Source organism: Carcharodon carcharias, chromosome 9, assembly GCF_017639515.1.
Source record: "Carcharodon carcharias isolate sCarCar2 chromosome 9, sCarCar2.pri, whole genome shotgun sequence".
NCBI lineage: Eukaryota > Metazoa > Chordata > Chondrichthyes > Lamniformes > Lamnidae > Carcharodon > Carcharodon carcharias.
In genome coordinates this window covers 62,002,186-62,024,874 of record NC_054475.1, presented here as the reverse complement: position 1 = coordinate 62,024,874, position 22,689 = coordinate 62,002,186, and the positions used below count along the sequence as shown (strand labels likewise).

Here is a 22,689-nt window from a genome sequence, read left to right as displayed (position 1 = left end):
TTGTAGTGTGGGGGTGGTGGGTGGCGTTGTTCTGCAGTGAAATAGGAAACGAGCAAGTTTGGTCTCCAACAAATCACCTGCTAACTTTTTCATTCCTTCCTTAAAGGTTTGTACTGCTCTTTCTGCCGGTCCACTTGACAGATGGTACGATGAAGTCTTCACATGGTGGATACCCTTTAGGCTGACAAATCGTTTGAACTCAGCGCTTGTAAATGCAATACCATTATCTGAGACGATTACCTCTAGCAATACGTTGGTGGTGAAGCTCTGGCATAGCTTTTCTATAGTAGTGCCGGACATTGGAGTCTTTACCACAGAAACATTATTTCCACGTTGATAATATATATTTTTCAATTTAGTTGCTAAGCTGTTTCCTCTCATTTTTCAGTTAGTGGGGGCTGTTTCCCGCTTCACAGCACAGTCCCAGCTTTTCGTACCACTTTTGGCTGACTGTTCCTGCCCAACTAGGAGAACAGTGCCATTTTGTGCCTCTTGAATTGCTTGTGAATCCCTTACAGTGCTTCCCATCACTAGCACCATTTCTAACGCTTTCTCAAAATCAAGATTCACTTCAGTCAGCAATCTTTGCTGAATAGTGTCTTCCTGCACACCACACACCAAACGATGTCTGAGCATGTCATTCAGGGTTTCACTGAAATCACAATATTCCGTTAGTTGTTTTAATTTCACCATGTAGGTAGCAATTGTCTCCCCTGTGGCTCTAATCCATGAATTGAACCTGAACCTCTGCATTGTGACTGAGGGCTTGGGTTGAAAATGTCCCTGAACGAGGTCTACGACTTCACTGATAGCCTTTAAATCTGGGGCACTGGGGGCCGCCAAGCTTCAAATTAAACTGTAGGTCTTTGCTCCCAGAAATACTCAGGAGAATCGTTCTCCCCTTTTCCACCCCTGTGATTTTGTTTGCTTGAAAGAAGAATGCTAAACATTCTATATATTGAGACCAATTGTCCGTGGCTGGCTCAAAGGGATCAATTCTGCCAAACTGCAGCATCTCAGATGAGTATATCTTTTCTTTTTAACTATTGTAGAAACAATCTGATTTATCCTCATTGCCAGTTTGTTAGAGTTGATCTTCAGATAATATTTCTTGGTGGAAACATTTAACTCTATTTACAAGAGAGCAGCAGCAACTACAAGTTTGTATCAAACTCCATAACTAAAGAAGAACTCTCTCCTAAAGGTTCCCTGCACTGTTAATACATTGCTTTACACAGATCATGTAATCTTACACCACAGGATTATTCTTCAAGCTATAGTCCTACATTTCCCAAAATTATAATTACTACAAAAGGTGTTGAATGTTATAAAAGGATGGAAGAGATAGATAGCAACAGAGGGTAAAGGGATATGTGACTGGGCCTGGAACATGGGATTAAGGTCACAGCTCATGTCAAGTAAAAACATGAACACAGACTGGATGGGCCAAACAGCCTCATTCATGCATTGTAATTCCTGCTGCAATTCTGTGCGATCGACAATAGAAACGGAAGTAGAACAATCACAGCATTGGGCCAATCAACAGAAGAAGGAGTTTAATGTTGACCAAAAATGGAGCATGATCCAGAAATTGTCAGAATGGCTCACTGAGGGTGGAGAGGAGGAATCGAAATGAGCTGAGCTCAAGAACATAGACTCAGGGAAACAAATAGTAAAGGGCAATGAATCTGACAGTCAGGGTGCTTTACAGGTATTGGGTGAAAAAAAAGAGTGAATTTGATATCAGCCTTGGGGATAAGTCAGTGGGGGAATGATAAAAGGGCCAAGGTTTACAATTTAAGAGTGGCAAACCTCGAAAGAATAAGTAATTCAGAATCGACAACAAACTGGGGGGAGGTGTTAATGGGGAAATCCACAGACAAACATTGGGGAGTATTTAAAGAGCACTTCCCAGAATAGAAAACGAGAATATACCCAAAGGTAAAACCCCACTTGTGCAGTTCACTATCCCTGGTCAACAAACAAGGTAAGAGGCAGGATTAAACTAAAAGAAAACACAAACACAGACACAAGGAAACTGCAAATCCAGCAAACTGAGAGAGCCAGACTGGGATCGAGCGAATAATAAGAGGGACAGGAAAGGAAAAGAGAAAGAAACTATCCAGGAAGATCCAAACTAACAGGAAATGTTTTCATGAATATATTAAGAGAAAGAGAGTGGTGAAGATGGGAATGTGGGTCCAGTAAAGACAGATACAGGTGAGACTATGATGAGCAATAAGGAAATGGCTGATTTGTAAGATGAGGATTTTGTATCTGTTTTCAGTGCAGAGGAAGAGGTTCCAATACCAATGGGAGAAGGAAACCTAAAATCAATTCAACTGAAGAGCTTATTGGATGAGGACATGAATGAATGGAATGTGTGAAGAGGCTCCATGTGTTGAATGCTCCATCACTGTTCCTGTGGAATACTGCTGGGAGAGAATTCAGGAATTCAACCTCCAATTTAAAACTTGCTGTAGTTTGTGTCCCATGGTGTTGTGGGTGAGAGAGATTGGAGGACAAAGCAGTTAATAATGTGTGTCCTGGGAAAGGAGCTGGAAATATATGTGTGACATCGGATTGGAGGATACAGGGATGGAGAATGACTGAGATGATCAAATGCCCCATGGGACACAACACCTCCTGGGGTTCTCTTACCCTTCTTTCTCCTCTCGGTGACCTGCTTCCTCCTGTTGAGTCACCAGCCGACACTGTGCCTCCGGAAGCTTGTGTTGGATCTGCTCCAGCCGACGCTCCAGCTCCTGATTGGTCAGTTTGAGCACCTCGATCTCAGTGATGGCCTCGTCCTGTTTACTGCGCAGAGAGACAAGCTCCGCCTGTACCTGAGAGGGAGGAACACACAAAGCGACCACTTTCAATCACCAGTAAATATTCTCATCAAATGTACTCTAAACCACCTCTAATTATGTCCATCTCTCTCTGTCTCTAATATCTCTCTCAGCCTGTTTTTCTCTCTCTCATATTCACACATTTCCAGCCTTTCTCTCACCACCTCTCCATCAGAATCGAATCACTGACGTGTTCAGGAGCTCCAGGATTCAGCATCTCATCCCCTCACCCAATATCACACTACAACACCCAAGAGTCAGGATGGGAAATGGGGGAGAATTCAGTGAGAAATTGAGAAAAACGGTTTCACCCAAATCAACCCCCTCTCTAAACACCCAAAACATTCTTCCTTTTCTGAGGTTCCCTACTCACTGTGGTTGACAGGGCCCTCAACAGTGTCCGACCCATTTCCCGTGCCTCTGCACTCACACTGTCCACTCCCTCCCAGAACCATGATAGAGTCCCCCGTATCCTCACTTAGCACCCTACCAGCTTCTGTGTTCAAAGGATCATCCTCCGCAATTTCTGCCAAATCCAGCATGATGCCAGCACCAAACACATCTTTCCTTCACCTCCATTGTCAGCATTCTGTAGGGACCGTTCCGTCCGGGACTCCGTGGTCCACTCCTCCATCACCCCCAACACCTCAGCCCTCTCCTGTGGCACCTTCCCGTGCAATCGCAGAAGGTGAACACCTGCTCCTTTACTTCTACCCTCCTCACCGTCCAAGGACTCAAACACTCCTTTCAGGTGAAGCAGCACTTCACTTGCATCTCCTTCAATTTAGTCTACTGCATTCACTGCTCCCAATGCGGTTTCCTCTGAATTGGAGAGACCAAACGCAGACTGGCTGACCACTTTGCGGAAAACCTTCGGTCTGTCCACAAGCATGACCCAGACCTCCCTGTCGCCTGCCACTTAAACACTCCACCCTGCTCTCATGCCCACATGTCTGTCCTTGGCCTGCAGAAAAGTTCCAGTGCAGCTCAACGCAAACTGGAGGATCAGCACCTCATCTTCTGATTAGGCACTTTACAACCTTCTGGACTTAACATTGAGTTCAACAACTTCAGGTCATGCACTCTCTCCTCCATCCTCACTTCATTTTGATCGCTCATTTTTCTATATCATTTATATATTTTTATTTTTCTTTATTTTAATTTTTTTCCACTGTCACTATTATTATTTTTAAAATTTATTTTCATGTTTATTCATTGTTTTATCCTCAGCTTTTAGCCTTTTCGATCTTTTTTCCCAGCACCGTCCCCTCCTCTCCCCCCACCCCCACTCAGGACGTCTCTTTCCAGAGAGCTTAACCTGGTCCGGCCATTATCACATTCTGCTTTCCACTCTTAATGTCACCATTAGCACCTTCTTTAGCCAGAACCACCACTAATAACACTTTGTCCTTTTGTTTGTGACATATTTCACAATCTCTCCTTTGCCCCCACCTATGCCTGGCCTTCTATCCAGCTTCACCTGCTCCAGCCTCCTTAAACACTATACATTTCAACACATTTTTACTTCTCTTTAGCTCTGAAGCAGAGTCATACCGACTCGAATCATTAACTCTGTATCTCTCTCCACAGATGCTGTCAGATCTGCTGAGTTTTTCCAGCAATTTTTGTTTTTATTTCATATTTCCAGCATCTGCAATATTTTGCTTTTACCCAAAACTATGGTCCTGGAACAGCAACCAAACACCTGTTACAATTACAGGGAACATTTGATAAAGAAATAATGATTGAGTAATGGAGAAATGTTCTGTCTCCTGCGAACTTCCTATCAGACACATCACCCACCGAGTGACTGTCAATCAGTTTGGAAGATTCTGCCATTATTTCTCCTGCTCCCCCATCCCGATTCTCATCCACAGTCAGTGTGACTCCATCCCTGGCAGTCAGCCCCTGCCCACTGTCTGAAACCAGTGATGGTACATGAACCCTCACTGCTCTCCCTCTGGTTACTGTCCATGTCCAAGATCTCACCCTCAGACACACACGGACTGTGACTGAATTCAACCACTATTCCCTGCTGTGTCCGTCTCTTATTACCTGTGGATGAGCTTCAACGGAACGCCATCTGTCACTGCCGGGAGATTGATCCTGCTCTCTGTAATAAAACCAAAGAATCAGACAGACAGGGAGAGATTGTCAGTGACAGTAACAGGGAGAAGGCTTCCTGGAGACATTTATTGAATTTTTAAAAATGCTTTCATGGAATGTGGGCCTTGCTGGCTAGGCCAGCATTTATTGCCCATCCCTAAATGCCCTTTTCAAGGTGGTGGTGAGCTGCCTTCTTGAACCGCTGAAGTTCGTGTGCTGTACGTACACCCACAGTGCTGCTAGGGATAGAGTTCCAGGATTTTAACCCAGTGACAGTGAAGGAATGGGGATATATTTCCAAGTCAAAATGGGGAGTGATTGGAGGGGAATTTGCAGGTTGTGGCATTCCCATGTACCTACTGCCCTTGTCCATCTAGATGTGGGTTTAGAAGGATCATTGGTGAGTTCCTGCAGTGCATCTTGCAGATGCTACACACTGCTGCCAACGTACGTCGGTGATGGAAGGAATGAATACTTGTGGATGTGGTGCCAATCAAGTGGGCTGCATTGCCCTGGATGTATTAAACTTCTTGAGTGTTGTGGGAGCTGCCCTTATCCAGACAAGTGGAGATTATTCCACACACTCCTGACTTGTGCCTGGTACATGATGGACATAATTTGGGGAGTCAGGAGGTGAGTTACTCATCTCAGAATTCCTAGCCTCTCACCTACTCTTGCAGCCACAGTATTTATATGGCTGGTCCAGTTCAGTTTCTGGTCGATGGTAACCTCCAGGATGTTGATAATGGGAGATTCAGTGATGGTAATGCCATTGAATGTCAAGGGGCCACGGTTAGATTCTCTCTTGTTGAGATGGTCATTGCCTGACACTTGTGTGACACGAATGTTACTTGCCACTTGTCAGCCCAATCCTGGATATTGTCCGGCTCTGGCTGCATTTGGACATGGACTGCTTCAGTATCTGAGGAGTCAGGAAAGGAGAACATTGTGCAATCATCAGCGAACATCCCCACTTCTGACCTTTCAGATGAAAGGAAGGTCATTGGTGAAGCAGCTGAAGATGGTTGGGCTGAGGATACTAACCTGAGGAACTCCTGCACTGATGTCCTGGGACTGAGAGTATTGACCTCCAACAACCATAACCATCTTCTTTTGTGCTAGGGATGATTCCAACCAGCAGAGGTTTTTCCCTCTTGTTGGTTCTCTCGCCAGCTGCTGCTGCCCCATTCTAGCAGTTATGTCCTTCAGGACTCGATGAACAAGCTCAGTAGTGGTGCTATTGAGATACACTTTCTGATGGGCATTAATGACCCCCATCCAGAGTATATTCTGTGTCATTATCAACCTCAAAGGTTCTTCCAATTGGTGTTCAAAATAGAGGAGGCAACTGAGAGGTGGGGGTGGTGGTTGGGTGGCGGGTGTCGGGTGGGCTGGGGATTGGTGAGCAGCAGGTGGTAATCAGTCAGAGGTTTCCATGCCCATGTTTAATCTGATGCCATGAGACTTCATGGAGTCCAGAGCAAATTCTTCCCAACTGTATATCACTGCGTCACCACTTCAGGTGGGTTTCTCCTTCCGGTGGGACAAGACACACCCAGGGGTGGTGATGGTGGTGTCTGGGACATTGGCTGTAAGGTATCATTCAGTGACTATGAAATGTTAGCCTGTTGTCTGATTACACTGTTACACAGCTCTCCCAATTTTGGCACAAGTCCTCAGGAGATCGTAAGGGGAAAAATGCAGTGTCAACGGGGCTGTGCGTGAATTTGTTGTTTCCAGTGCCTAGGTCGATGCAGGGTGCTGCTTCTGCTTTTATTATTTTTTGGACATTTTTGTCGTGCTTTTGGTATGGCTGTGTGACTTGCTAGCCCCTTTCAGATGGGAGTTAAGAGTTAACCACATTGGTGTCGGCCTGGAGTCACATGTACGACCAACCAAGTAAGGTTAGCAGTGTGTGGGCCGTCAGATGTTAGATGAGGACTTTTTATCAGTTTTCAGTGCAGAGGAAGAGGTTCCAATACCAATGGGAGAAGGAAACCCAAAATCATTCAATGGAAGAGCTTATTGGATGAGGACATGAATGAATGGAATGTGTGAAGAGGCTCCATGTGTTGAATGCTCCATCACTGTTCCTGGGAGAGAATTCAGGAATTCAGCCTCCAATTTACAACTTGCTGTAGTTTGTGTCCCATGGTGTGCGTGAGAGAGATTGGAGGACAAAGCAGTTAATAATGTGTGTCCTGGGAAAGGATCAGGAAATATATGTATGACATGGGATTGGAGGATAAAGGGATGGAGAATGACTGAGATGATCAAATGCTCCAATGGACACAAAACCTCCTGGGGATCTCTTACACTTCTTTCTCCTCTCGGTGAGATGCCACCAGCCGATGCTGGGACTCCTGAAGCTCCTGTTGGATCTGCTCCAGCCGACTCTCCAGCTCCTGATTGGTCAGTTTGAGTGTCTCGATCTCAGTGATGGCCTCGTCCTGTTTACTGCGCAGAGAGACAAGCTCCGCCTGTACCTGAGAGGGAGGAACACACAAAGCGACCACGTTCAATCACCAGTAAATATTCTCATCAAATGTACTATAAACCACCTCTATTTATGTCCTTCTCTCTCTGTTTCTAATATCTCTCTCTCAGTCTGTTTTTCTCTCTCTCATATTCGTACATTTCCAGCCTTTCTCTCTCCACCTCTCCATCAGAATCGAATCACTGACGTGTTCAGGATCTCCAGGATTCAGCATCTCATCCCCTCACCCAATATCACACTACAACACCCAAGAGTCAGGATGGGAAATGGGGGAGAATTCAGTGAGAAATTGAGAAAAATGGTTTCACCCCAATCCACCCCCTCTCTAAACACCTAAAACATTCTTCCTTTTCCGAGGTTTCCCACCCACTGTGGTTGACAGGGCTCTCAACAGTGTCTGACCCATTTCACGTGCCTCTGCACTCACACTGTACTCTCCCTCCCAGAACCATGTTAGAGTCCCCCATATCCTCACTTAGCACCCTACCAGCCTCTGTGTTCAAAGGATCATCCTCCGCCATTTCTGCCAACTCCAGCATGATGCCAGCACCAAACACATCTTTCCTTCACCCCCACTGTCAGCATTCTGTAGGGACCGTTCCCTCCGCAACTCCGTGGTCCACTCCTCCATCACCCCCAACACCTCAGCATTCTCCCATGGCACCTTCCCGTGCAATCGCAGAAGGTGCAACACCTGCTCATTTACTTCTCCCCTCCTCATCGTCCAATGACCCAAACACTCCTTTCAGGTGAAGCAGCACTTCACTTGCATCTCCTTCAATTTAGTCTACTGCATTCTCTGCTCCCAATGCGGTTTCCTCTACATTGGAGAGACCAAACGCAGGCTGGGTGAACACTTTGCAGAACACCTTCAGTCTGTCCGCAAGCATGACCCAGACCTCCCTGTCGCCTACCATTTCAACACTCCACCCTGAGCTCCTGCCCACATGTCTGTCCTTGGACTGCTGCATTGTTCCAGTGAACCACAACGCAAACTGAAGGAATAGCACCTCATCTTCTTATTAGGCATTTTACAGCCTTCTGGACTTAACATTGAGTTCAACAACGTCAGGTCATGCACTCTCTCCTCCATCCTCACTTCATTTTGATCGCTCATTTTTCTATATTAATTTATATATTTTTATTTTTCTTTATTTTATGTTTTTCCCACTTACTTTCACTATTATTATTTTTTAAATTTATTTTCATTTTTATTCATTGTTTTATCCTCAGATTTTAGCCTTTTCGAACTTTTTTCACAGCACCGTCCCCTCACCTCCCCCCACCACCACTCAGGATGTCTATCACTTTCCAGAGAGCTTACCCTGCTCCGAACATTATCACATTCTGCTTTCCACTCTTAATGTCACCATTAGCAACTTCTTTAGCCAGAGCAACACTTTGTCCTATTGTTTGTGACATATTAGAACCTCTCCTGTGCCCCCACCTATGCCTGGCCTTCTATCCAGCTTCAGCTGCTCCAGCCTCTTTAAACACTATACATTTCAACACATTTTTATTTCTCTTTAGCTCTGAAGAAGTCATACTGACTCGAATCATTAACTCTGTCTCTCGCTCCACAGATGCTGTCAGATCTGCCGAGTATTTCCAGCATTTTTTGTTTTTGTTTCATATTTCCAGCATCTGCAATATTTTGCCTTTACCCAAAACTATGGTCCTCGAACAGCAACCAAACACCTGTCACAATTACAGGGAACATTTAATAATGAAATAATGGTTCAGCAATGAAGAAACGTTCTGTCTCCTGCGAACACCCTATCAGACACATCGCCCACCGAGTGACTGTGAATCAGTTTGGAAGATTCTGCCATTATTTCTCCTGCTCCCCAATCCCGATTCACATCCACAGTCAGTGTGACTCCATCCCTGGCAGTCAGCCCCTGCCCACTCTCTGAACCCAGTGATGGTACATGACGCCTCACTGCTCTCCCTCTGGTTACTGTCCAAGTCCCAGATCTCATCCTCAGACACACACGGACTGTGACTGAATTCACCCCCTATTCCCTGCTGTGTCCATCCCTTATTACCTGTGGATCAGCTTCAACGGAACGCCATCTGTCACTGCCGGGAGATTGATCCTGCTCTCTGTAATAAAACCAAAGAATCAGACAGACAGGGAGAGATTGTCAGTGACAGTAACAGGGAGAAGGCATCCTGTAGACATTTAATGAATTTTTTAAAATGCTTTCATGGGATGTGGGCCTTGCTGGCTAGGCCAGCATTTATTGCCCATCCCTAAATGCCCTTTTCAAGGTGGTGGTGAGCTGCCTTCTTGAACCGCTGCTGTTCGTGTGCTGTACGTACACCCACAGTGCCGCTAGGGATAGAGTTCCAGGATTTTAACCCCGTGACAGTGAAGGAATGGTGATATATTTCCAAGTCAGGATGGGGAGTGATTGGAGGGGGATTTGCAGGTCGTGGCATTCCCATGTACCTACTGCCCTTGTCCATCTAGATGTGGGTTTAGAAGGATCATTGGTGAGTTCCTGCAGTGCATCTTGCAGATGCTACACACTGCTGCCAACGTACGTCGGTGATGGAAGGAATGAATACTTGTGGATGTGGTGCCAATCAAGTGGGCTGCATTGCCCTGGATGTATCAAACTTCTTGAGTGTTGTGGGAGCTGCCCTTATCCAGACAAGTGGAGATTATTTCACACACTCCTGACTTGTGCCTGATACATGATGGAAAAAATTTGGGGAGTCAGGAGGTGAGTTACTCATCTCAGAATTCCTAGCCTCTCACCTACTCTTGCAGCCACAGTATTTATATGGCTGGTCCAGTTCAGTTTCTGGTTGATGGTAACCTCCAGGATGTTGATAATGGGAGATTCAGTGATGTTAATGCCATTGAATGGTAAGGGGCGATGATTAGATTCTCTCTTGTTGGAGATGGTCATTGCCTGACACTTGTGTGACACGAATGTTACTTGCCACTTGTCAGCCCAATCCTGGATATTGTCCGGGTCTGCCTGCATTTGGACATGGACTGCTTCAGTATCTGAGGAGTCAGGAAAGGTGAACATTGTGCAATCATCAGCGGACGTCCCCACTTCTGACCTTTCAGATGAAATGAAGGTCAATGGTGAAGCAGCTGAAGATGTTTGGGCTGAGGATACTAACCTGAGGAACTCCTGCACTGATGTCCTGGGCCTGAGAATATTGACCTCCAACAACCATAACCATCTTCTTTTGTGCTAGGGATGATTCCAACCAGCAGAGGTTTTTCCCTCTTGTTGGTTCTCTCGCCAGCTGCTGCTGCCCTATTCTAGCAGTTATGTCCTTCAGGACTCGATGAACAAGCTCAGTAGTGGTGCTATTGAGATACACTTGCTGATGGGCATTAATGACCCCCATCCAGAGTATATTCTGTGTCATTAGCAACCTCAATGATTCGCCCAACTGGTGTTCAAAATAGAGGAGGCAACTGAGAGGTGGGGGTGGTGGTTGGGTTGGGGGGTTCGGAGGGGTGGGGATTGGTGAGCAGCAGGTGGTAATCAGTCAGAGGTTTCCATGCCCATGTTTAATCTGATGCCATGAGACTTCATGGAGTCCAGAGCAATTTCTTGCCGACTGTATATCACTTTGTCACCACTTCAGGTGGGTTTCTCCTTCCGGTGGGACAAGACACACCCAGGGATGGTGATGGTGGTGTCTGGGACATTGGCTGTAAGGTATCATTCAGTGACTATGAAATGTTAGCCTGTTGTCTGATTACACTGTGATACAGCTCTCCCAATTTTGGCACAAGTTCCCAGGTGGTAGTAAGGGGAACTTTGCAGGGTCAACAGGGCTGTGCGTGAATTTCTTGTTTCCAGCGCCTAGGTTGATGCTGGGTGCTGCTTCTGCTTTGATTCTTTTTTGGACCTTTTTGTCGTCGTTTTGGTATGGCTATGTGACTTGCTAGCCCCTTTCGAATGGGAGTTAAGAGTTAACCACATTGGTGTTGGCCTGGAGTCACATGTGCGACCAACCAAGTTAGGTCAGCAGTGTGTGGGCCTTCAGATGTTAGATGAGGACTTTTTATCTGTTTTCAGTGCAGAGGAAGGGGTTCCAATACCAATGGGAGAAGGAAACCCAGAATCATTCAATGGAAGAGCTTATTGGATGAGGACATCAATGAATGGAATGTGTGAAGAGGCTCCATGTGTTGAATGCTCCATCACTGTTCCTGTGGGATACTGCTGGGACAGAATTCAGGAATTCAACCTCCAATTCACAACTTGCTGTAGTTTGTGTCCCATGGTGTTGTGGGTGAGAGAGATTGGAGGACAAAGCAGTTAATAATGTGTGTCCTGGGAAAGGAGCTGGAAATATATGTGTGACATTGGATTGGAGGATACAGGGTTGGAGAATGACTGAGGTGATCAAATGCCCCATGGGACACAAAACCTCCTGGGGATCTCTTACCCTTCTTTCTCCTCTCGGTGAGCTGCTTCCTCCTGTTGAGCCACCAGCCGATCCTGGGCCTCCTGAAGCTCCTGTTGGATCTGCTCCAGCCGACTCTCCAGCTCCTGATTGGTCAGTTTGAGTGTCTCGATCTCAGTGATGGCCTCGTCCTGTTTACTGCGCAGAGAGACAAGCTCCGCCTGTACCTGAGAGGGAGGAACAGACAAAGTGACCACGTTCAATCACCAGTAAATCTTCTCATCAAATGTACTCTAAACCACCTCTATTTATGTCCATCTCTCTCTGTCTCTAATATCTCTCTCTCAGTCCGTTTTTCTCTCTCTCATATTCACACATTTCCAGCCTTCCTCTCACCACCTCTCCATCAGAATCGAATCACTGACGTGTTCAGGAGCTCCAGGATTCAGCACCTCATCCCCTCACCCAATATCACACTACAACACCCAAGAGTCAGGATAGGAAATGGGGGAGAATTCAGTGAGAAATTGAGAAAAATGGTTTCACCCCAATCCACCCCCTCTCTAAACACCCAAAACTTTCTTTCTTAACCGAGGTTTCCCACCCACTGTGGTTGACAGGGCCCTCAACAGTGTCCGACCCATTTCCCGTGCCTCTGCACTCACACTGTCCTCTCCCTCCCAGAACCATGTTAGAGTCCCCCGTATCCTCACTTAGCACCCTACCAACCTCTGTGTTCAAAGGATCATCCTCGGCCATTTCTGCCAACTGCAGCATGATGCCAGCACCAAACACATCTTTCCTTCACCCCAATTGTCAGCATTCTGTAGGGACCGTTCCCTCCGGGTCTCCGTGGCCAATCCTCCAACACCCCTAACACCTCAGCCCTCTCCCATGGCACCTTCTCGTGCAATCGCAGACGGTGCAACACCTGCTTCTTTACTTCTCCCCTCCTCATCGTCCAAGGACCCAAACACTCCTTTCAGGTGAAGCAGCACTTCACTTGCATCTCCTTCAATTTAGTCTACTGCATTCACTGCTCCCAATGCGGTTTCCTCTACATTGGACAGACCAAAGGGAGACTGGCTGACCACTTTGCGGAACACCTTCGGTCTGTCAACAAGCATGACCCAGAGCTCCCTGTCGCCTGCCATTTCAACACTCCACCCTGCTCTCATACCCACATGTCTGTCCTTGGCCTGCTGCAATGTTCCAGTGCAGCTCAACGCAAACTGGAGGATCAGCACCTCATCTTCTGATTAGGCACTTTACAGCCTTCCGGACTTAACATTGAGGTCAACAACTTCAGGTCATGCACTCTCTCCTCCGTCCTCACTTCATTTTGATCGCTCATTTTTCTATATCCTTTATATATTTTTATTTTTCTTTATTTTATTTTTTTCCACTTACTTTCACGATTATTATTTTCTAAAGTTATTTTCATTTTTATTCATTGTTTTATCCTCAGCTTTTAGCCCTTTTGATCTTTTTTCCCAGCACCGTCCCTTCCCCTCCCCCCACCCCCACTCTGGACGTCTATCACTTTCCAGAGAGCTTACCCTGGTCCGGCCATTATCACATTCTGCTTTCCACTCTTAATGTCACCATTAGCACCTTCTTTAGCCAGAACCACCACTACTAACAACACTTTGTCCTTTTGTTTCTGACATATTTCACAATCTCACCTTTGCCCCCACCTATGCCTGGCCTTCTATCCAGCTTCACCTGCTCCAGCCTCCTTAAACACTATGCATTTCAACACATTTTTACTTCTCTTTAGCTCTGAAGAAGTCATACCGACTCGAATCATTAACTCTGTCTCTCTCTCCACAGATGCTGTCAGATCTGCTAAGGTTTTCCAGCATTTTTTGTTTTTGGTTCATATTTCCAGCATCTGCAATATTTTGCCTTTACCCAAAACTATGGTCCTCGAACAGCAACCAAACACCTGTCACAATTACAGGGAACATTTAATAATGAAATAATGGTTCAGCAATGAAGAAACTTTCTGTCTCCAGCGAACACCCTATCAGACACATCGCCCACCGAGTGACTGTGAATCAGTTTGGAAGATTCTGCCATTATTTCTCCTGCTCCCCAATCCCGATTCACATCCACAGTCAGTGTGACTCCATCCCTGGCAGTCAGCCCCTGCCCACTCTCTGAACCCAGTGATGGTACATGAACCCTCACTGCTCTCCCTCTGGTTACTGTCCATGTCCCAGATCTCACCCTCAGACACACACGGACTGTGACTGAATTCACCCCCTATTCCCTGCTGTGTCCATCCCTTATTACCTGTGGATCAGCTTCAACGGAACGCCATCTGTCACTGCCGGGAGATTGATCCTGCTCTCTGTAATAAAACCAAAGAATCAGACAGACAGGGAGAGATTGTCAGTGACAGTAACAGGGAGAAGGCATCCTGTAGACATTTAATGAATTTTTTAAAATGCTTTCATGGGATGTGGGCCTTGCTGGCTAGGCCAGCATTTATTGCCCATCCCTGAATGCCCTTTTCAAGGTGGTGGTGAGCTGCCTTCTTGAACCGCTGCTGTTCGTGTGCTGTACGTACACCCACAGTGCCGCTAGGGATAGAGTTCCAGGATTTTAACCCCGTGACAGTGAAGGAATGGTGATATATTTCCAAGTCAGGATGGGGAGTGATTGGAGGGGGATTTGCAGGTCGTGGCATTCCCATGTACCTACTGCCCTTGTCCATCTAGATGTGGGTTTAGAAGGATCATTGGTGAGTTCCTGCAGTGCATCTTGCAGATGCTACACACTGCTGCCAACGTACGTCGGTGATGGAAGGAATGAATACTTGTGGATGTGGTGCCAATCAAGTGGGCTGCATTGCCCTGGATGTATTAAACTTCTTGAGTGTTGTGGGAGCTGCCCTTATCCAGACAAGTGGAGATTATTTCACACACTCCTGACTTGTGCCTGATACATGATGGACATAATTTGGGGAGTCAGGAGGTGAGTTACTCATCTCAGAATTCCTAGCCTCTCACCTACTCTTGCAGCCACAGTATTTATATGGCTGGTCCAGTTCAGTTTCTGGTCGATGGTAACCTCCAGGATGTTGATAATGGGAGATTCAGTGATTTAATGCCATTGAATGGTAAGGGGCGATGGTTAGATTCTCTCTTGTTGGAGATGGTCATTGCCTGACACTTGTGTGACACGAATGTTACTTGCCACTTGTCAGCCCAATCCTGGATATTGTCCGGGTCTGCCTGCATTTGGACATGGACTGCTTCAGTATCTGAGGAGTCAGGAAAGGTGAACATTGTGCAATCATCTACGAACATCCCCACTTCTGACCTTCAGATGAAAGGAAGGTCATTGGTGAAGCAGCTGAAGATGGTTGGGCTGAGGATACTAACCTGAGGAACTCCTGCACTGATGTCCTGGGCCTGAGAATATTGACCTCCAACAACCATAACCATCTTCTTTTGTGTTAGGGATGATTCCAACCAGCAGAGGTTTTTCCCTCTTGTTGGTTCTCTCGCCAGCTGCTGCTGCCCCATTCTAGCAGTTATGTCCTTCAGGACTCGATGAACAAGCTCAGTAGTGGTGCTATTGAGATACACTTGCTGATGGGCATTAATGACCCCCATCCAGAGTATATTCTGTGTCATTAGCAACCTCAATGATTCGCCCAACTGGTGTTCAAAATAGAGGAGGCAACTGAGAGGTGGGGGTGGTGGTTGGGTTGGGGGGTTCGGAGGGGTGGGGATTGGTGAGCAGCAGGTGGTAATCAGTCAGAGGTTTCCATGCCCATGTTTAATCTGATGCCATGAGACTTCATGGAGTCCAGAGCAATTTCTTGCCGACTGTATATCACTTTGTCACCACTTCAGGTGGGTTTCTCCTTCCGGTGGGACAAGACACACCCAGGGATGGTGATGGTGGTGTCTGGGACATTGGCTGTAAGGTATCATTCAGTGACTATGAAATGTTAGCCTGTTGTCTGATTACACTGTGATACAGCTCTCCCAATTTTGGCACAAGTTCCCAGGTGGTAGTAAGGGGAACTTTGCAGGGTCAACAGGGCTGTGCGTGAATTTCTTGTTTCCAGCGCCTAGGTTGATGCTGGGTGCTGCTTCTGCTTTGATTCTTTTTTGGACCTTTTTGTCGTCGTTTTGGTATGGCTATGTGACTTGCTAGCCCCTTTCGAATGGGAGTTAAGAGTTAACCACATTGGTGTTGGCCTGGAGTCACATGTGCGACCAACCAAGTTAGGTCAGCAGTGTGTGGGCCTTCAGATGTTAGATGAGGACTTTTTATCTGTTTTCAGTGCAGAGGAAGGGGTTCCAATACCAATGGGAGAAGGAAACCCAGAATCATTCAATGGAAGAGCTTATTGGATGAGGACATCAATGAATGGAATGTGTGAAGAGGCTCCATGTGTTGAATGCTCCATCACTGTTCCTGTGGGATACTGCTGGGACAGAATTCAGGAATTCAACCTCCAATTCACAACTTGCTGTAGTTTGTGTCCCATGGTGTTGTGGGTGAGAGAGATTGGAGGACAAAGCAGTTAATAATGTGTGTCCTGGGAAAGGAGCTGGAAATATATGTGTGACATTGGATTGGAGGATACAGGGTTGGAGAATGACTGAGGTGATCAAATGCCCCATGGGACACAAAACCTCCTGGGGATCTCTTACCCTTCTTTCTCCTCTCGGTGAGCTGCTTCCTCCTGTTGAGCCACCAGCCGATCCTGGGCCTCCTGAAGCTCCTGTTGGATCTGCTCCAGCCGACTCTCCAGCTCCTGATTGGTCAGTTTGAGTGTCTCGATCTCAGTGATGGCCTCGTCCTGTTTACTGCGCAGAGAGACAAGCTCCGCCTGTACCTGAGAGGGAGGAACAGACAAAGTGACCACGTTCAATCACCAGTAAATCTTCTCATCAAATGTACTCTAAACCACCTCTATTTATGTCCATCTCTCTCTGTCTCTAATATCTCTCTCTCAGTCCGTTTTTCTCTCTCTCATATTCACACATTTCCAGCCTTCCTCTCACCACCTCTCCATCAGAATCGAATCACTGACGTGTTCAGGAGCTCCAGGATTCAGCACCTCATCCCCTCACCCAATATCACACTACAACACCCAAGAGTCAGGATAGGAAATGGGGGAGAATTCAGTGAGAAATTGAGAAAAATGGTTTCACCCCAATCCACCCCCTCTCTAAACACCCAAAACTTTCTTTCTTAACCGAGGTTTCCCACCCACTGTGGTTGACAGGGCCCTCAACAGTGTCCGACCCATTTCCCGTGCCTCTGCACTCACACTGTCCTCTCCCTCCCAGAACCATGTTAGAGTCCCCCGTATCCTCACTTAGCACCCTACCAACCTCTGTGTTCAAAGGATCATCCTCGGCCATTTCTGCCAACTGCAGCATGATGCCAGCACCAAACACATCTTTCCTTCACCCCAATTGTCAGCATTCTGTAGGGACCGTTCCCTCCGGGTCTCCGTGGCCAATCCTCCAACACCCCTAACACCTCAGCCCTCTCCCATGGCACCTTCTCGTGCAATCGCAGACGGTGCAACACCTGCTTCTTTACTTCTCCCCTCCTCATCGTCCAAGGACCCAAACACTCCTTTCAGGTGAAGCAGCACTTCACTTGCATCTCCTTCAATTTAGTCTACTGCATTCACTGCTCCCAATGCGGTTTCCTCTACATTGGACAGACCAAAGGGAGACTGGCTGACCACTTTGCGGAACACCTTCGGTCTGTCAACAAGCATGACCCAGAGCTCCCTGTCGCCTGCCATTTCAACACTCCACCCTGCTCTCATACCCACATGTCTGTCCTTGGCCTGCTGCAATGTTCCAGTGCAGCTCAACGCAAACTGGAGGATCAGCACCTCATCTTCTGATTAGGCACTTTACAGCCTTCCGGACTTAACATTGAGGTCAACAACTTCAGGTCATGCACTCTCTCCTCCGTCCTCACTTCATTTTGATCGCTCATTTTTCTATATCCTTTATATATTTTTATTTTTCTTTATTTTATTTTTTTCCACTTACTTTCACGATTATTATTTTCTAAATTTATTTTCATTTTTATTCATTGTTTTATCCTCAGCTTTTAGCCCTTTTGATCTTTTTTCCCAGCACCGTCCCTTCCCCTCCCCCCACCCCCACTCTGGACGTCTATCACTTTCCAGAGAGCTTACCCTGGTCCGGCCATTATCACATTCTGCTTTCCACTCTTAATGTCACCATTAGCACCTTCTTTAGCCAGAACCACCACTACTAACAACACTTTGTCCTTTTGTTTCTGACATATTTCACAATCTCACCTTTGCCCCCACCTATGCCTGGCCTTCTATCCAGCTTCACCTGCTCCAGCCTCCTTAAACACTATGCATTTCAACACATTTTTACTTCTCTTTAGCTCTGAAGAAGTCATACCGACTCGAATCATTAACTCTGTCTCTCTCTCCACAGATGCTGTCAGATCTGCTAAGGTTTTCCAGCATTTTTTGTTTTTGTTTCATATTTCCAGCATCTGCAATATTTTGCCTTTACCCAAAACTATGGTCCTCGAACAGCAACCAAACACCTGTCACAATTACAGGGAACATTTAATAATGAAATAATGGTTCAGCAATGAAGAAACTTTCTGTCTCCAGCGAACACCCTATCAGACACATCGCCCACCGAGTGACTGTGAATCAGTTTGGAAGATTCTGCCATTATTTCTCCTGCTCCCCAATCCCGATTCACATCCACAGTCAGTGTGACTCCATCCCTGGCAGTCAGCCCCTGCCCACTCTCTGAACCCAGTGATGGTACATGAACCCTCACTGCTCTCCCTCTGGTTACTGTCCATGTCCCAGATCTCACCCTCAGACACACACGGACTGTGACTGAATTCACCCCCTATTCCCTGCTGTGTCCATCCCTTATTACCTGTGGATCAGCTTCAACGGAACGCCATCTGTCACTGCCGGGAGATTGATCCTGCTCTCTGTAATAAAACCAAAGAATCAGACAGACAGGGAGAGATTGTCAGTGACAGTAACAGGGAGAAGGCATCCTGTAGACATTTAATGAATTTTTTAAAATGCTTTCATGGGATGTGGGCCTTGCTGGCTAGGCCAGCATTTATTGCCCATCCCTGAATGCCCTTTTCAAGGTGGTGGTGAGCTGCCTTCTTGAACCGCTGCTGTTCGTGTGCTGTACGTACACCCACAGTGCCGCTAGGGATAGAGTTCCAGGATTTTAACCCCGTGACAGTGAAGGAATGGTGATATATTTCCAAGTCAGGATGGGGAGTGATTGGAGGGGGATTTGCAGGTCGTGGCATTCCCATGTACCTACTGCCCTTGTCCATCTAGATGTGGGTTTAGAAGGATCATTGGTGAGTTCCTGCAGTGCATCTTGCAGATGCTACACACTGCTGCCAACGTACGTCGGTGATGGAAGGAATGAATACTTGTGGATGTGGTGCCAATCAAGTGGGCTGCATTGCCCTGGATGTATTAAACTTCTTGAGTGTTGTGGGAGCTGCCCTTATCCAGACAAGTGGAGATTATTTCACACACTCCTGACTTGTGCCTGATACATGATGGACATAATTTGGGGAGTCAGGAGGTGAGTTACTCATCTCAGAATTCCTAGCCTCTCACCTACTCTTGCAGCCACAGTATTTATATGGCTGGTCCAGTTCAGTTTCTGGTCGATGGTAACCTCCAGGATGTTGATAATGGGAGATTCAGTGATTTAATGCCATTGAATGGTAAGGGGCGATGGTTAGATTCTCTCTTGTTGGAGATGGTCATTGCCTGACACTTGTGTGACACGAATGTTACTTGCCACTTGTCAGCCCAATCCTGGATATTGTCCGGGTCTGCCTGCATTTGGACATGGACTGCTTCAGTATCTGAGGAGTCAGGAAAGGTGAACATTGTGCAATCATCTACGAACATCCCCACTTCTGACCTTTCAGATGAAAGGAAGGTCATTGGTGAAGCAGCTGAAGATGGTTGGGCTGAGGATACTAACCTGAGGAACTCCTGCACTGATGTCCTGGGCCTGAGAATATTGACCTCCAACAACCATAACCATCTTCTTTTGTGTTAGGGATGATTCCAACCAGCAGAGGTTTTTCCCTCTTGTTGGTTCTCTCGCCAGCTGCTGCTGCCCCATTCTAGCAGTTATGTCCTTCAGGACTCGATGAACAAGCTCAGTAGTGGTGCTATTGAGATACACTTGCTGATGGGCATTAATGACCCCCATCCAGAGTATATTCTGTGTCATTAGCAACCTCAATGATTCGCCCAACTGGTGTTCAAAATAGAGGAGGCAACTGAGAGGTGGGGGTGGTGGTTGGGTTGGGGGGTTCGGAGGGGTGGGGATTGGTGAGCAGCAGGTGGTAATCAGTCAGAGGTTTCCATGCCCATGTTTAATCTGATGCCATGAGACTTCATGGAGTCCAGAGCAATTTCTTGCCGACTGTATATCACTTTGTCACCACTTCAGGTGGGTTTCTCCTTCCGGTGGGACAAGACACACCCAGGGATGGTGATGGTGGTGTCTGGGACATTGGCTGCAAGGTATCATTCAGTGACTATGAAATGTTAGCCTGTTGTCTGATTACACTGTGATACAGCTCTCCCAATTTTGGCACAAGTTCCCAGGTGGTAGTAAGGGGAACTTTGCAGGGTCAACAGGGCTGTGCGTGAATTTCTTGTTTCCAGCGCCTAGGTTGATGCTGGGTGCTGCTTCTGCTTTGATTCTTTTTTGGACCTTTTTGTCGTCGTTTTGGTATGGCTATGTGACTTGCTAGCCCCTTTCGAATGGGAGTTAAGAGTTAACCACATTGGTGTTGGCCTGGAGTCACATGTGCGACCAACCAAGTTAGGTCAGCAGTGTGTGGGCCTTCAGATGTTAGATGAGGACTTTTTATCTGTTTTCAGTGCAGAGGAAGGGGTTCCAATACCAATGGGAGAAGGAAACCCAGAATCATTCAATGGAAGAGCTTATTGGATGAGGACATCAATGAATGGAATGTGTGAAGAGGCTCCATGTGTTGAATGCTCCATCACTGTTCCTGTGGGATACTGCTGGGACAGAATTCAGGAATTCAACCTCCAATTCACAACTTGCTGTAGTTTGTGTCCCATGGTGTTGTGGGTGAGAGAGATTGGAGGACAAAGCAGTTAATAATGTGTGTCCTGGGAAAGGAGCTGGAAATATATGTGTGACATTGGATTGGAGGATACAGGGTTGGAGAATGACTGAGATGATCAAATGCCCCATGGGACACAAAACCTCCTGGGGATCTCTTACCCTTCTTTCTCCTCTCGGTGAGCTGCTTCCTCCTGTTGAGCCACCAGCCGATCCTGGGCCTCCTGAAGCTCCTGTTGGATCTGCTCCAGCCGACTCTCCAGCTCCTGATTGGTCAGTTTGAGTGTCTCGATCTCAGTGATGGCCTCGTCCTGTTTACTGCGCAGAGAGACAAGCTCCGCCTGTACCTGAGAGGGAGGAACAGACAAAGTGACCACGTTCAATCACCAGTAAATCTTCTCATCAAATGTACTCTAAACCACCTCTATTTATGTCCATCTCTCTCTGTCTCTAATATCTCTCTCTCAGTCCGTTTTTCTCTCTCTCATATTCACACATTTCCAGCCTTCCTCTCACCACCTCTCCATCAGAATCGAATCACTGACGTGTTCAGGAGCTCCAGGATTCAGCACCTCATCCCCTCACCCAATATCACACTACAACACCCAAGAGTCAGGATAGGAAATGGGGGAGAATTCAGTGAGAAATTGAGAAAAATGGTTTCACCCCAATCCACCCCCTCTCTAAACACCCAAAACTTTCTTTCTTAACCGAGGTTTCCCACCCACTGTGGTTGACAGGGCCCTCAACAGTGTCCGACCCATTTCCCGTGCCTCTGCACTCACACTGTCCACTCCCTCCCAGAACCATGTTAGAGACACCCGTATCCTCACTTAGCACCCTACCAACCTCTGTGTTCAAAGGATCATCCTCGGCCATTTCTGCCAACTGCAGCATGATGCCAGCACCAAACACATCTTTCCTTCACCCCAATTGTCAGCATTCTGTAGGGAGCGTTCCCTCCGGGTCTCCGTGGCCAATCCTCCAACACCCCTAACACCTCAGCCCTCTCCCATGGCACCTTCTCGTGCAATCGCAGACGGTGCAACACCTGCTTCTTTACTTCTCCCCTCCTCATCGTCCAAGGACCCAAACACTCCTTTCAGGTGAAGCAGCACTTCACTTGCATCTCCTTCAATTTAGTCTACTGCATTCACTGCTCCCAATGCGGTTTCCTCTACATTGGACAGACCAAAGGGAGACTGGCTGACCACTTTGCGGAACACCTTCGGTCTGTCAACAAGCATGACCCAGAGCTCCCTGTCGCCTGCCATTTCAACACTCCACCCTGCTCTCATACCCACATGTCTGTCCTTGGCCTGCTGCAATGTTCCAGTGCAGCTCAACGCAAACTGGAGGATCAGCACCTCATCTTCTGATTAGGCACTTTACAGCCTTCCGGACTTAACATTGAGGTCAACAACTTCAGGTCATGCACTCTCTCCTCCGTCCTCACTTCATTTTGATCTCTCATTTTTCTATATCCTTTATATATTTTTATTTTTCTTTATTTTATTTTTTTCCACTTACTTTCACGATTATTATTTTCTAAATTTATTTTCATTTTTATTCATTGTTTTATCCTCAGCTTTTAGCCTTTTTGATCTTTTTTCCCAGCACCGTCCCTTCCCCTCCCCCCAACCCCACTCTGGACGTCTATCACTTTCCAGAGAGCTTACCCTGGTCCGGC

The 22,689-nt window shown here is 46.8% G+C and overlaps 1 protein-coding gene across 1 annotated transcript in view; it reads right to left on the bottom strand.

Annotated features, from left to right (window-relative positions):
- Nucleotides 1-22,689, bottom strand: part of LOC121281737 (centrosome-associated protein CEP250-like) — a 199,001-nt gene that overhangs the window by 69,068 nt on the left and 107,244 nt on the right. The window contains exons 34-42 of the mRNA XM_041194658.1: nucleotides 21,162-21,346; nucleotides 18,780-18,837; nucleotides 16,524-16,708; nucleotides 14,143-14,200; nucleotides 11,887-12,077; nucleotides 9,504-9,561; nucleotides 7,275-7,450; nucleotides 4,908-4,965; nucleotides 2,662-2,846 (exon numbers count right to left, since the gene is read on the bottom strand). Coding sequence (XP_041050592.1) covers nucleotides 2,662-2,846; nucleotides 4,908-4,965; nucleotides 7,275-7,450; nucleotides 9,504-9,561; nucleotides 11,887-12,077; nucleotides 14,143-14,200; nucleotides 16,524-16,708; nucleotides 18,780-18,837; nucleotides 21,162-21,346 — 1,154 coding nt within the window. The remainder of the gene's footprint in view (nucleotides 1-2,661; nucleotides 2,847-4,907; nucleotides 4,966-7,274; nucleotides 7,451-9,503; nucleotides 9,562-11,886; nucleotides 12,078-14,142; nucleotides 14,201-16,523; nucleotides 16,709-18,779; nucleotides 18,838-21,161; nucleotides 21,347-22,689) is intronic.